The sequence below is a fragment of the Maniola jurtina genome, chromosome 18, assembly GCF_905333055.1.
Source record: "Maniola jurtina chromosome 18, ilManJurt1.1, whole genome shotgun sequence".
Classification (NCBI taxonomy): domain Eukaryota; kingdom Metazoa; phylum Arthropoda; class Insecta; order Lepidoptera; family Nymphalidae; genus Maniola; species Maniola jurtina.
The window spans coordinates 7,657,768-7,674,516 of NC_060046.1; the positions used below are offsets into that span (position 1 = coordinate 7,657,768).

Genomic DNA, 16,749 nt, shown 5'->3' on the forward strand with positions numbered 1-16,749 from the left:
GAGCGTGTAGACAACTTCGATCGCCTCGTGCGACAGGCTTGTTCGACTAGCTTCGATACTAATTTTCTATTTTTTGCTCTTTAAGGGGTAGAAAATGGCTGGTAAATGGTCAGACAATGACAATATGTTCTTATATGGTTGATATGTCATAGTCTTTTAGAATTTGCAACGACTTCAATATGTGCCATATTTCGTATATGCTGATTTCGAATGCGATTTCGTCGAAACGTGTAAACGAGTTTTGTAGAACGACTTCGTGAAACTACCCAAGTCGTTGAGTCCAGGTCAACCCGTGCAAACGCGGCTTTACGCATGTCGACACGTCAATGGAGAAAAATTGTGATAATTGAACGGTTCGATCGAATGTCGCACTTACCCCTATAATAAGAAAATTAAGTAGCCTATCTATACTGGTGCGCTTAAACTTGGTCTTGCCGGAGTTCTGCATGAGCTTGGTGTCCTTGCCCGCGAACACCACCACGCCGTAGCACCACGACGTGTTGCGCAGCACGCAGCCGCGCAGCAGGATCTTGTCGTTGTCCAGCGAGAAGTGCTGGTCCCGCCAGCTCAGCGTGCCTGCGCAATGTACGCTCCATCATCAATCAAATGTCTTTCTTTGTCACAAGCAACACCGCTGACTGACAACAGGCCTCCATGTTTTAAAGCGTGCTTTTTGTCTTAATATTCTTTTCACCTGGCACGAAATAGTAACACCATGCTACCTACCATTCAACTTTAAAGTAAGCACTCTTAGAAATAGAGTATCACATAATTGTGTATGTAATATAGATATCATCTTAGATACATGGGGAGCAGCCCTACCTTACAAGCAGGAGAAGAATACAGACTGATTCCATTTAGAAGTGAGATGAACCCTATAATAACGCTGCGGCAATAAGTAGGTATAAAAGGCAGCATTTCACAAAGCAATCGAGTTGCCGTCAATTACCTACATTCTAATTCTGCAGCAAACGATCGCTCAGTTACGAAACCGCAGATTGCAGTCAGTGTGTGCGCGGAATTTCTGCAATATAGTATTCTAGCATTTATACGATATTATTGCAAGAGAAGACACGAATAGCATTTTTGATTAAAGATAGATTGGTTCATTACATAATTAAAAAAAATGGTAGGTAGTAAGTATTTTATTACATTTTATTTTATTTATTTATTTGTTTACAAATAATGTGTATTAGCACACACCGTAAAAAGGTTGTCTATCGATATTCCACTGGATATAATGTGTATCTATTTTGAAAACGCAAGAACTCTTCTCGATCTGATTCCTCTCTATTTCATCGACCCGCAAGGCATCGTAGATCTATCGAAACCCTACATAGCCAACATTTTACGGGTACGGCATTCGCTTCCTCGCTTTCAGATTCGCACTCGTAAGATATGGAATGCCCTTCCGAATTTCGTTTTTCTATTTGTATTGGTATATGTTAGTGTAAAGTAACTGGCAAGTAAGGCTTGACTACTACTTGAGGGTGCAGTATAGAATTAATTAAAAAAGTACTTGACTTTGATTAGCTCTTTTAATGCCTGAAAACCGACATGAAATGAATTCCAATAATAATAATAGGAAAGTGAAATCAGAAATGGGTCGTTGCGCTAAACTGACTATGACGGCGGATATGAAATGTATGTCCCCATACAACGTATTATGCGACTACTCGATTGTATTTAGATTACCAACAACGTCTTCGACGCAAACAATATCCGCTTATTCGTGCTTAATTACACCAGTCATAAGGAAACAGGACGTGCATAAACAGCAAGACAATGTATGATAGTTCAATTGCTGCGTGCCGTACGAGAATATTAGAAGGAAAATTATATCACAGAGTGATGGGTACGCTCCTTGAAATACTTTTCCTCATATCTATGTACCTACTTGATATATTTTATTCTCCATAACTATATTTATCTCTTACGTATTTACTGTCACATATAGACAAATCTATTCCATAATAATTACAATTATATTCAAATCCAAATGTCGAGACTTTTTTATGTCATTCTTATCACCAGGGAGTTATTCGTCAACTCAGTGATCATCACTGAATGAAAGCCATCAATGAAATAATTTTATAGTAAGAGAGACCATAAAAGTTGTTCATAATAATTGGTACTGAAACTATTATATATTTGATAATAAAAGCGATGATTCGCTTTTAAAAAAAATACATGAAGTTAAAATAGTTGCTATCTTTACAGTTGTCTGCGTGACTCAGTACTAAAAAAGAATTGCAGTTTCATTTGTGAAGAAATGAATCGACGTAATTACCATCAAACTTATTAAGTAGATTGTTGGGCGTTTCGCAGACGATTTCGCCGTCGAACGCGCCCAGTTGTGCATCGTCCTGGCCCATGGCGGCCGTCTCCAGAAGGCACTGACGACATTTTAAGTTCGTCTCCCTGTAATAATAAAACAACATTCAATTCAACATTTCTTTAATGGTGCTCCACTATTGGGATTCGGCAAATGATTCAATTTCGGGCTACGGGCCACACTAATTGGGATACGGTGAACGTTTTGTGTTTAGCGAATTTTTAAATAGGTAAGTTTGGCAAATCAGCCGGCCGGCACACGCAACGTTCTGTGACAGCGAATAGTCCTCCCTGTAGTGTATTAGATATATTCGGAAAAACAATGAGTTCTCGTGCGATTTTTAAAAACCTATTTTTACGCGAATATGCAGAACGATACGATCGTCGCCAGCCATACACTTTGCGATATCACGAATGGTTTGCCGAATCCCGATAGTGGGGCCGAACCATTAGACGTTTCTATTTATGGAAATATTATTTTCATGATGACCATTAAATTAAATCTGTTGAACAAAAACTTATACAGGTGATATTTAACTAACTTAGATAACTTCATAAAGTGCATATACAAAATTGGTGAAACTAGTCCCAATTTCATCTTCGAAAAATAATAAAAAATCTGTTTTTATTGGTTTTACAAAGCTAACTTTTTTTTAGCAGCAACAGTAGAGCCTTGGTCAACAAAACGTAATTTTCCCCTAAGGAGTTTCCTTACAATAACCTTCACATACCTACACGTAAATTTTGAATTAATTAAACAAGATAAAACAAAGTAATAAAGGTCAAGTTCGTTTTAACCTACTAATAGATAAAGCAGACCTTTTATCATTATTTAATAACAGATGTTTTACGGGCTAGGTCAAGCTTAATTAATTTGTGCCTATTTAGTAACAAGATGAGCCATCCTGGCTTCGCTCGTGTGGAAATCCTTTCATTATGAATAGGTCTACGATATACGGAACTAGTTTCAGCGTAATGCGCGAAACAAAGACACAAAAAAATACTGTTTTCTATATGCCGGCCCATATTATAATGCGAAAGTGTATAATGTTTGTTGGTTTGTCCTGCAATCACTTCGCAACGAAGCAACAGATCGACCGGATTTTTTGAACGGGTATAGTTAAAGACCTGGAGATGTCACGGGACTTTTAAAAACCTAAATCCACGTGGATGAAGTCGCGGGCATCAGCAAGTTGATAGTGGTTGATAATGATGCTTCCTCTGATTACAATTATTAATTAATTATTATCAAAATATTTTGTTGTACAAAAATCGTGCAGATACAGTTTTTATAGTTATAGAACCAGCAGTGCAAGCTGATAGGTATGTCAGTTAAATCAGTTCAGTTTATTCTTTTACTATCAGTTTATTCTTTTAATAACCAGTGGGATCTTTCATCGGCAACATCTCAGGGATCACAGCTGACTTTTCTCAGTGGGTGGCACTAAGAAAGTATTTTCGAAAAATCATCCCCTATTTAGATAGGGAATAAAAAAACTGAATTAACCAATTATCTACTGCCATGCCAGCGCGAAACTGCTCAGTAAAAATACTCTTCCATTAATAGAGTAATGGACTGGCAGCTTGAGTATATTTTTATGCTAGTATCTATATGATTTATCAAGGGGCGTGAAGAATAAGATAAACTAATTATTAAAAAACAAACAATGAATCATTTGAAAGATCAAAGTATTAAAATTGTGAGAAAAAATAATTATTGTTATCAATGAGTGACAGGGCAACTATTGCATAAAAACGTGTATATCTTAATACTGAATGACTAAGACAATGAATAATGTATTTGACTTCTTGCCAACCATACAATTTTCCACATTGGATTTTTAAACTCTGTATGAAAGTCATGAGGTGAATGAAATTGATAACATATTCTATTTTGTTTACATATTTATATTATCATATAAACAAATACGTGAAGGTGTCATTCCCATCCAATTTAGATCAGTCATCAAAAATCCTTACTTAGTGATAAGGTCACCTATTTTATTATGCTTCTAGACCCACAGGTTTAGCTGTGTGTCTAGCAGCAGATTCTGTCAGTGTTACCGGAACAGAGATATCTATGGCTGCAATATGCATTATACGAGTAGTTTATAGGTAAATCACACATCAATCATAGCCAATATTGTCACTCACTCTTACTCACGATGGTACGGAAGCCATCGTGTGCGAGTCCGACTCGCACTTGACCGGTGTTTATTTTTTTACGTGACACTAATTACAACTGGGACTTCGTCTGTGTTGGCGTTTTTGCTGGCGCGCGTGCGGTGCCTTTTTGGAGTGTTTTTTTTTTTTTTGTTAAAAGTGGCCGGTTTTTGTGTTTTACTTGTATTTTTTGGTGGTGGAACTGACTGGAAAGCGCTCTAAAGGGCCGTCGTGCGTGTGTCGGTGAGCACCGGCACAGGCAAAGTCCATAATGTAAATAACTACAAACTTGACATTGGCTAATCTGTGTAAAGCCAGACGAGAGAAAAAACATTACAACTGTAATTGGATAGATAAGGCGTACCCATCCAACTCAGCAGTCTCAATGTAGCAGAGGCCGTTGGGCTCGGAGCTGCTGAGCAGCAGGATGTCCGCCGCGACGAACTGGTCGTTCTCCAGCCGGATGACGTCTCCCACCTGAACAGACGCCCACTTCTCCTCCACAAGCTTGCCATTGCGAAGAGTTTTCGCCCTTCTGTGGTTCACTTGGGAATCGTTTTGGTGACGTTGCTGCAAAAAATACATATTGTTAAAGAAGTATCAAGTTATGGGATCTTCATTTATAATATTTCTTTGACTCTACTGTATATTATTTTATAAAGGTGTAACTATCCGTCTGTGTGAGCATATAAGAAAAACCATAAGCACAAATGAACTGAGTAAATTTGTCTCAATCGGTCAAGATTTTTACCTTTATTTAACCATCAACATTTTACTCGTATAATAGTTGATAACACTAATACCTATTATGAGTGCGAAAGTCTGTCTGTCTGCTAGCGTTTGGCTGCCCATCTGTTTAACCCTTGTTAACGAACTTTGGTACAAAATAGCTTGCATCCCAGAAAAAAATTCCAGCTCTACCTTTTATCCCTTAAAATCAAAGAGTTCCGACGGGATTGAAAAAAAACCTATATCCACGCTGAAGAAGTCGTCATCTATTTGGTACAGGGATAGCTTGCATCCTGGAGGCGGTCATAGGCTACTTTTCATCCCGGAAGATCAAAGAGTTTCCGTGGGATTATAATAAACTTTTCGCGGAGGGAGTCGCAGTCATCCATGTAATGACAAGCCTCACATGCAGCAAAAGCTGCTTCCACAGAGGCAATGGGTTTTAATCATGATTCATAACGAGTCAGGAAAATACCACCTAGCACATCTTAATACCATACGTTGGTATTTAAATAATTGACGATAAATGTTCCTCTAGCATAATTAATTAATTATAATCTATTTATTTGTAACGTATTTACAAATACAGTGCAATTAACAGCATAAGGCATATTACATCCGTTAATCATATTACAATTATTTATTATTTATTTACATAATAAAACCCTTAATTAGAGATTGGAGCACATACTCTTATAATAAATGCATTTAAAATACTAACTACGAGTACATTTTATATTTCACACCTACCTCAACAATCCCGGGAGTATGCCGGGAGGTAATTGTGCTAATTCTGTAGTGGTAATACCTACATAAATCGTTAATTAAACCTAATTGCTGAATGCATGCTGTGTGCAAAATAAATATATAAAAGTAGAGCCATTCTTTTCCCTGGGTAAAAATATATTTCGTTTTCTCTAGTAAGGTATATAGATTTCGTGAATAGCAAAATTAGCACAAAACTAATTAAACCTCTTTATCAAGGAAGTTTGTTTTTTCTTCACAATTCATTAATCGAATAACAAGAATAATTGAGACTGACAATTACGAAATGTTTTCCATACATGCACCTTTAGGTATTTTTCGCCGCCAAAAACTTTGTACTCTTGAGCAAAAGTGTAATGGGCATCTTCTAGGCAATGATCTCAATATCTAGAGACGTTGTGATTGCTTTCCACCAGGTAGAAAGTAGATGCATTGTGCTGAACGAATGCTATTTTGAATAAAAAATTTAGAAAAGTGTAATTACTCACAAAGTCGTCGTAAGCGTCTTTGACGGCAGTGAGAGCGAGCACTCCAATGAGCGGTATCGCGGTTGTGATGGGAGTGAGCGATGAGATGGCCGGGATCAGCTGCAGCACCAGCAGACACAGGAAGTAGAAGTTCGCCAGTCGCTGGAACTGCTCCAACAGGTTCAGTGGCAGGAACGTTATAATCGAGTACTTCGACGTCTTGATGTAGTTGTTCTGTCACGACAAAACACGGTGATTGGTGACTATTAAAATTACCAAGAAACATGAATGGTACTCAAAAGGCAAAGATGGTAAGGCAAATAACTATAAATTGCTATGCATTTGCTTAGACTTGCCTTTACACAAGTTTAAAAAATCTATTAAAAGTATGCTCCTGGAAAAAGCTTATTATACAATCGAAGATTATGTAAATGACAAAAAAGCTTGGATTTGATTCGCTCCAGCAATATACGGCGCTGCAATTGCTTGTATACAGTATGGCATATTATTGTAAATTGTACATTTGAAAAGAGCAACCGCCGAGTTTCTTGCTGGTTCTTCTCGGTAGGAACAGCATTCCGAACCAGTGGTAGATTATTTTGACGATTCAAAAGCACTTGTAAAAGTTTAATTGAATAAAAATAATTTGAATTTGAATTTGAATTTGAATTTGCTATGCTATTTTCCTTGGTGTAGGCACGCACTATTTGCTTTCTTCGCTCAGAGAACATAGGTATTTTATTTTAAATTGGAGTAAAGTGCATTTTCTTCTTTTTATTTTGTATTCTGGTTTGAGTATTCATTCATAAATCCTTAAATACTTAATAACCACGAGTACCAGTTATAGCAACTCAATGTTTTTAAGCGGGAAAGTAAAACCATAAGGTGTGCCAAAGTCACACAAAGGGTTATCCAAACCTAGATTGAAAGTATCTTTGGCCTCTATCTTAAACTTGTTGCAATATTCGTAACGTGCCAACGACGACCACGACGGTATAACGGTCGGTCTAGGTACGAGGACGTATATAACCTAAAATACGCAAAATGTTATTCTCTTACTGAACTCCATTGAGAGATTCACCAAAAGCTCTAAAATAAACTGTAACATTGCCAAGAAAATACACCCTAGACGGCAAATGTTTGACTCACCAATACCTACGTACCTACTTACTACCTATAGTAGTTCATTTCGACTGTGGATATAATATAAGATTTATTTAACTTTTACGTTATTTTGTATGTAAGTAACTACGAATTAAACAACTGAAATACGCACTAGACACGCACATTCGTGTTTCAGCCGAATAAGCTCATGATTTTTACTCAGCACTTTTTAATGGTAGGAATAGGGATGAAAAAGTTTAAAAATGTTTTTGACAAATTATTGTAAAATATAAGGGTAAATGCAAGTGACTAAAATACAATTTATTATATCAATAGAAGTTAAAAAACACCAACTTACGGCGTAGCGGAACTGCGCGTTGTATTCTCTGTTGTTCGCTTTGATTCTCCGTTCATTCTCTGTAACAAAGAACAATTCAAGCTCAAGCGGTTGTCGCTTTATGGAAGTTGATCACAATTGTGTAGGTGCCTTTGTAAAAAGCTAAATGTGGTACGTTTTCTATGACCACTTTGGAAAAACCTATTGGGACCTTTATAAGTATTCGTAGCCGCTTAACCGCAATACACGTACATGCACATACGGTTGTAAAAATGACTAAAGGGTCTAATATCTGCATAACTATATGTACCTACATTGTTAAAGACTAAATAAAGTAAGCTTGCCTAATCCTAGATTTGCCAGATACAATATATTGGAAAGGTTCGGTTGAAGCCAACGGACATAAACTGGTTGAAGCAAAGCAACATTGAAATCTTTCTTCCAATTGATTTGAAAAGCCATATGGCTAACACCGTGGAATTGTAAATTAATAAGAGTTTTCTTGGTGTTATGCAAAACTTATTGTTGGTGAAGTAGGTCAAACGCCCAATAAGCATTCTTATTAATCACAAAACTTTAACCGAAACAATAACTCTGACTTAGCTGTGATTATATCACCTTACAGTAGCAAAAAATAAATTTCTCAAATTATATTCATACTAATTCATAGAGCACGTAGGTTTATAATACCTACGACACAGTCAATGGTGGCGTGCTCATAAGGTAAACGTGAGTTACATGGCTTCCCCACTTCACTGCAACTCAAAACATGCAACATGTTCTACTTAGTTGAACCCGATTACGTAGTTCACAATAATAACGGTCACTCAAGTTATACCTGGAATACGGCTAAGCAAGTACGAGTCATATGATCTAGTTCTGAATATCTCTAGTAGATATCTACCTATTTCAATTGAGTAAGGATTGAGTAAGTTATGTAAGCTCTAATTTCTTAAACGCAGAACGGATTTCCTTTCAGTCTTCACCAAACATCAAGATCAAGATGTTTCAGAGAAGGTTCCTTGTAAATAAATATACAACTTAATACTTAAAAACACGCGTGCAAAGTCAGTAGCTTAACCATTTTAGTTCTTTGATCTGAAAGCCCCATTGAAAGTCTAAATCAACTCGTTGGTAAAACTGATGCATTATGAGAACCGAAAAATGTAGCCATGCAATCGTTAGTTTACCAAAGTTCATGAAACAATGACCTTTTAATAGAAAACACGTCACGGTGCAGACAATGGTTCTGGAAGAGCTTCAATTTGTCATTCCCTTTTTTTGTGCGACGTATTCCTCACGCTGAGGGTCTTGATCCCTTCCATAAATTATATGTTGGGGAGAGTTTTCTCGTGATTTTAATAATAATATAGCGGGCTCCCTGATCGACTGGCATACGTCTCTACTATACGATTTATATTCTTAGGTTTAACGATTATTTATTATTATATCACACGTTTCTGTTAGCGATGATAGCAGCCGCATTAGTGATGGTGACGGCTTCAATATGGAAAGACAAGGAGGAAAGCAACAGAATAAATTTGGACCCCCAAAGAAAATCACTCATCCTGCTTATTCGCAGTACGCACTAGTATCCTAGTGCGAATGCGCAGAATGGATGACTCATGACACAACCCTCCTAACGTCAACCTTTGCCTTTTCTTGAGAATCACGCGATACCAAAAATATACAACATCAAGTTGAACCTTAAAATGAAAGGTTTAGTGGGTGACGTCGTCGGCACAAAGCTACGGCCGACAGAAATATCATTTCATTGTTGCTATTTAAGTGGTGGCATTTAGGTACGTAAACCGTTTAACGTAATACATATTGTATAATAGGTATACGTTTCTGCTCATAAACTCTTTATCTGCAACTGACTCGTATAAACGTAGGTACATATTTTCCCGAATGAAAATCTTACAATGTAGACTAATATTATGCAGACCTGCCAGTGGAATTTATTTATTTTAGGTTAAAATATAACTATCAATCAAACTTTTATCTGTGACTTCGTCGACTTTGATTTAAATTATTTAAAAATTCTGAAGGACGAAGATATTTCTCATTTTCCTAGGATAAAAACATGTATTCCACGTTCTGCTTCTGTTAATGCCTTCTCTTTGAAATCTGTTGAGTAGTTTAGGCGTTAAGAAGTAACAAACAAACAAAATTAAATTAATAACAATTAGTGTAATATTAATTGATGCCCTATAAAGTCGCAGAACAAGCACCTAGCTGGTTAGGCTTAAAATAACGCACTTAATCGGTTAATCCTAGACACATCTAACTAGGTTATGGCCTCCCTTCCCACCTCCGCGCCGTCAGCATTGTTCGCATTTGTATCTACCTACCTACTAACATAATACAATATCAGAAAAACACGAAATACATTTTCTCACATAATACATTTAACGACCTCTCTGGCGCAGTGGTAAGTGCTATCTTATTAGTAGGAGGTCCCGGGTTCGATTCCCGGCAGGGGTTTGGAATTTTATAATTTCTCTGGTCTGGTCTGCTGGGTGGCATCGGCCGTGGCTAGTTATCACCCTACCGGCAAAGCCGTGGAGTTAAGCAATTTAGCGTTCCGATGCGATGCCATGTAGAAACCAAAGGGGTATTTAGCCCGCTTCCATCTTAGACTGCATCATCACTTACCTCCAGGTGAGATTGCAGACAAGGGATAACTTGTAACTGAATAAAACATATAAAAGAGGCCTACTTTACATAAAATAATTTTAGTATGAGCCGTCTCTGGTACATGGGTCAATTTTGTTAAAAAAAATATTGCAAGTGAAATCTGTACCTAAGTCCTAAACGGTTCTTGGCGTTACTAGACCGTACCTACTCATCGACAGGAAGTAGAACAGTGAACTAAATAATTATTCTAGAATCTGGGAATACTAAACTAAAATTGTGTTTCACGAAGCTTTCCAAATTAGTATTTAACATTGAACATCAAATTGTAAAGAAAAACGAGTTGCAGCCCACATTTTTTTTTTTTTCAGATTAACCGTCTAGTGCGCAGTATTACATAGAAGGTCGTTGACATAAAGTCTACCACAATCGGACGGCCGGAAGTTGTTTATTTTAAAGATGGCCAAAGACGCTAACATTGAAAATCGGTAGAAATCCTGTAACATCCAGTCATCCAGTTCCAATCTATGTTTAAAATTTCAAGTCTCTAGCTGTAGCTCATCGGGAAGTGAGTAAGATTAATTGATTGAAATTATGTAATTGCAAAATTTGTACCGAACAGATAAACAGACCGACAAGAGCGAGTTGATAAAATGTTTTAAAAATGTTACCTAATTCTTAAGTTGCTACTTTAGAATATTTAATGTTTATAGATACTTACTATAGCTGTATAAATCCAATAAAGTAAATCATAATTTGTATCTGAATACCTTTTTATTACCCTTTAAAAGGAATTGACTGACAGGATACAGTTAAAAGAAAATAAAACCCGTAGTCCAGAGGTACATAAACGTGAATGTGCATAAGATGCAATGATTATAAGGCAATCTAAAGACGGATACATCTTACAATAAGCTGCTGTCACATTATGTTAGAAGACAAAGCATTTTATTCATATCATGATAATGCTACACCAATTTTCCAATTTCCTGGATACAAGTGACTGTCTCCGTGATTCATCTCAAGAACCTGCAGCAAGGTAGAATCAGACGCACTTTTATTTAAGGTAGACTTTCGTTTACTTTCGTCGACTTACTATATTTTATTAACCCCCGACCCAAAAAGAGGGGTGTTATAAGTTTGACGTGTGTATGTGTGTATCTGTATATCTGTCTGTGGCATCGTAGCTCCAAAACTAATAAACCGATTTTAATTTAGTTATTTTTGTTTGAAAGCTGGCTTGATCGAGAGTGTTCTTAGCTACAATCCAAGAAAATCGGTTCAGCCGTTTGAAAGTTATCAGCTCTTTTCTAGTTACTGTAACCTTCACTTGTCGGGGGTGTTATACATTTTTAATTTACACTTGTTGAATGCAATTTTGAAAGTGAGTGAGTGAATCCAGTATAATACGGAAGAACCAGTAAAGTAAATAATTAAGTTATTTTATTTATTTACAACAGATGGTAGGTATAGGTATGTTCTTGAACTTCCCACTTGAGCAGTTCAAATGGAAACGTTAAGGGCGGATTTGAAGTGTGTACTAAGCAGACATCGGTATAGCCTATAAGGACCGTCTAGGCGCGGCGGGCGCCGCAGAGACGCCGATCGATTTACTCTCCACTTTGTGGTTAGTAATAATAACGTTTTCAGGGGCGTTTCACTCATACACCCCTAACACCCATTAAATCAACTACCTATACATTGGTTTGCTCCCATTCATAACTTCCAATGTAACTTTCATATAAAATTTGAAATTTTTAGGGTTCCGTAGGTAAGAAAAACGGAAACCATATAGGATCCCTTTGTTGTCTATCTGTCCATCCGTCCGTCGTGTCTGTCTAGAAAACCTATAGCGTACTTCCTGTTGACCTAGAATCATGGGCAGGTAGGTAGGTCTAAATCCGAAAACGGTGAATTTGTAATTACATCATTTAAAAAAAAAAAATGTGTTTCAATTTTCAAAGTAAGATAACTATACCAAGTGGGGTATCATAATATGAAAGGGGTCATGGGCAGGTAGGTAGGTCTAAATCCGAAAACGGTGAATTTGTAATTACATCATTTAAAAAAAATTTAAATGTGTTTCAATTTTCAAAGTAAGATAACTATACCAAGTGGGGTATCATAATATGAAAGGGCTTTACCTATATATTCTAAAACAGATTTTTATTTATTTTTATGCATAAGTAATAGTTTTTGATTTAACGTACAAAATATCGGAAAAATTACCCGAGTACGGAACTCTCGGTGCGCGAGTCTGACTCGCACTTGGCCGCATTTTATTATTTGTTGTTATAGCGGCAACAGAAATACACATTCTGTGATTTCAAGTTTTCAACTCTACCTATTGTGGTAATTAGCTGACATACAGAATACAGACGGATGGACGGACGGACAGCGGAGGCTTCCGTGTCCTGTTGGCTTTATTAAAATAAAAGCACTGTATGCTTTTACCGGAAATGGTCTTACACTACCTAGGTAGGTACTTAGTTTTACAACTTAAACTTTAAAGCTTTCGGAGACTTTGTTAGGGAACCGCATCCCCGAAAACTTTACCAAGTTTAAGTTACGGTCGAAAAACTTACGGTTACTTAGTAGGCATGTTTAATTAGTAATCCACACCACTTGCAATGCCTAAAACAGGGCCGTTTTTATTTAATGTTGACACATATTACGTGCTTATAACAATTGCCCAAAATATAAACCATTCAAGTCACGAAATCACAGCTTGCTAATAAGATGTAAAAAGGGTGTAATAATAAACGCCAACTGTTTAGCAGTGTTTAGCAGTATCGCGCGAAGCGAAAAGTCTTTGTATGATCAATGATTATGACGTTCACTTACTTTTTAACCCCCGACCCAAAAAGAGGGGTGTTATAAGTTTGACGTGTATATCTGTATATCTGTCTGTGGCATCGTAGCTCCTAAACTAATGAACCGATTTTAATTTAGTTTTTTTTTGTTTGAAAGGTGGCTTGATCGAGAGTGTTCTTAGCTATAATCCAAGAAAATCGGTTCAGCCGTTTGAAAGTTATCAGCTTTTTTCTAGTTGCTGTAATCTTCACTAGTCGGGGGTGTTATAAATTTTTAATTTAAACTTGTGTTATACATAGCCAATAATCTAAAATACATTTTGTAAATTTTAATATTGGAACAAGATTTATTATCGACTAGCTGACGCCCGCGACTTCGTCCGCGTGGATTTAGGTTTTTCGAAATCCCGTGGGAACTCTTTGATTTTCCGGGATAAAAAGTAGCCTATGTGCTAATCCAGGATATTATCTATCTACATTCTGAATTTCAGCCAAATCCGTCCAGTGGTTTTTGCGTGAAGGAGTAACAAACATACACACACACACACACACACACACACACACACACACACACACACACACACACACACACACACACACACATACAAACTTTCGCCTTTATAATATTAGTGTGATGTGAAGTGTGATGTTAGATCACAAAACAGTTTTATTTTAAGCATCTGGCTGTCTGAAACTACTGACCGGATTTAAATGCAATTTGGCGCATTTATAGCTATACCATAGATTAACAAGAATACTAGTTGACGCCTGCGACTTCGTCCACTTGGAGTTGTATTTTAAAATCCCGTGGGAACTCTCTGATTTTCCGAGATAATAAGAAGCCTATGTCACTCTCCAGGTCAGCTGTAACTATACATATATCCATGCAATCAGTAAGAAATCACACCGATCCGTTACTCCGTTGCGGCGCGATTGAAGATCAGACCAACAAACAAACACACTTTCGCATTTATAAATGGGTAGTGAATTCATATCCCGTAAACCAATAGAGTTCCTTCGGTGTATTATGTAATCAGTATTTTTTTAAGATTTCGACAGTTATTCTATTTTTTACTGAACATCTAGGGGCAAATCCTCCCCAATTTCTCATCCTAAATCGGGCCTGCCGCAGTGTTGTGAGTAGGAAGCTTTAAACTACACGACTCTCTGTCGTCACGACAGAGTAGGATGCTTTAAACAGCACGACTGTCTGTCGTCACCACAGAGTGGGAACGCAGTAATTGTTCGTTTAAAAGCAGCACTTCGCTAATTAATTATATCTAAAACTAAAAAAATTCGGGTTCAAATTTTTGTCAGTTCCCTAAATAAACACAGTCTACTAACTAACACAGTCATTATTCATAACGAAAATTGTACGCTCTAGCACAGAATCGTATATCTTGCTAATCTTTTGCATCGGCTTGTGATAATAAATGCAAAATGTTTATTAATTTTAGTCGCGCCGCGGAAATTACGAGTTTTCCAACTAAACACTGTAGATATTAAACTTTTTCCGGACTGTGTATGACTGTTAACCTACTATAAATTACTTACTGGCTTCTTAACAGCATAATTTACTATTTAGTTATGTAATCCTGTAGTCCCATATCAGGTAAGACAATAATAGACGGCGTTTCGTGTTCCTTTGGCAGAGTTGGTCTTGAGAGCCCCAGGATGGGTTTAAGTGGAACCATAGAGATTATTGATGTTTTATCTTTTTATATTTTCTTGGAACAATTATGCAGCTTCAACTGGGCTTCCATAGCCTCTGGAATACGACTCGACTGTACAAATTCAATTCATAGTTTTAACGATTTTATTATTAACTGTACCTAGTGATAGTAACCGGGTCCGACGGACGCGAAATTTTCATCCAACGTACAAATGTCGATAACCCATCCGTTAACCGATTTGGGTCAACGTTGGTAGAACCACCCCAACTACAAAAGGATTGTCAAAAATTTAACCCGAGTGAAGTCGGGGCAACAAAAGATTTGTTCACGAGTCGCCGCATTTTGCATTCGCATGCATTTACATTGCATTTTATGCCGTGCAACTACTACAGATGCAACAATAAGAACAGCGAAAGAACACAATACTTCTTACTCGTATGTATTACGAAATGAAAAAGTGCCTCCCTGTAACTATGTCGGATTTTATATTGGAAATAATTTGGCCAGTGGGTTTTAAATTCGAAAGTGGATTAAAGGCAGCAAAATATTGACAGATAATAATAATCGATAACAAGCAAGCACGCGGGGTCATGCACGAAGCTCTACGGCGCGGCGCCGCACCACCGCACCGCCGCCGCGCGCCCCGGCCGTTGACCGATGCGGGGGCGGTCGACTACGACCTTGCTCATTGTGCAATATTTCCGGGATTTTACCATCACAATCTCACCATTAACAAAGAAAATTTTCTTCTAACAAAGTCGCAAACTGAAGTCGTGAACAAAGTATACCTGACCATAATACGACATACCGAGAACAGCGTTCAATCGCATATAAAGAGCAATTATATTGTGATGCATCGGAAGTTTCTGAAATACGGACCGCAAGAGACGAAGGTTCGGAAGCGATGGTTGTGCCTGGAGCGACGGCGCGGCGCGGCGGGCTGGTCGCGGCGCACCAGCTTGCCGAGCAGCTCGAGGAGAGAGAGGCGCAGTGGGCGCGGCGGCACGCGCGCCTCGCCGCCCTCCGCGCCCAGCACCTCCAGCTCGACCGCCTCCGAGCGCGCGCACATCCGCGCCGCTACCGCCGCGCCATGCCGCGGGACACTCCGCGCGGCCACCCCGGCTTCACCGAGATAAACCCACGAACCGCGCGCCACACGATCCGCAACTCACGACGCGTTCCACGCGCGCGCCTCGACACACCGCGGAGCCGATACTCCTCCGCGGAACACTCTAGCGCCCTCGCACCGGCGCGCGCATCCCTCTTTTGGTGTTGCCCTTCCCATTTTAGTGTTAACAGCTACAAGAGATTAAGTACTAATATTTAGAAAAGCTAAGTGATTTCCACAGAAATCCAAATATTTCTTATTACTAACATTTATCATTTATACAATAGCCAATTTGTGAATGTAGAGCAAGTTTGTAATACATAGGTCAATCTTTTTGAGCCGCTATTTTGGAAAAATAGCTTCGAATGATATCTGGAGTTATTAGAAAAGTAGTACAGCATATTGTGACTCAACGGATTTGGTACTAAGCAATATTTTATACAATGTTCAAGATAGAGTGAATAGGCACATAGGTATTCAACAACGTTAAAAAAATCGCACTGAATGCTACGTGAAACAACTTTTAAATATAACCCTATTTCTTAAATGGAAAGGGTACAACTAATCATTTGCTAGTAATTTAATACATTTTCAACATTAATCTCAATTAATTAATAAT

General features: G+C 37.9%; 1 protein-coding gene across 5 annotated transcripts in view; it reads right to left on the reverse strand.

Annotated features, from left to right (window-relative positions):
* Positions 1-16,749, reverse strand: part of LOC123874513 (phospholipid-transporting ATPase ID) — a 55,897-nt gene that overhangs the window by 15,887 nt on the left and 23,261 nt on the right. For 2 of the 5 annotated variants that reach the window (XM_045919914.1, XM_045919915.1), the window contains 5 exons: positions 7,921-7,979; positions 6,480-6,692; positions 4,862-5,067; positions 2,291-2,421; positions 377-576 (listed from right to left, as the gene is read on the reverse strand). In XM_045919914.1, coding sequence (XP_045775870.1) covers positions 377-576; positions 2,291-2,421; positions 4,862-5,067; positions 6,480-6,692; positions 7,921-7,979 — 809 coding nt within the window. Of the gene's footprint in view, positions 1-376; positions 577-2,290; positions 2,422-4,861; positions 5,068-6,479; positions 6,693-7,920; positions 7,980-15,901; positions 16,323-16,749 lie in introns of those variants that run through there. The other 3 variants (XM_045919912.1, XM_045919916.1, XM_045919913.1) reach the window with 3 other exon arrangements.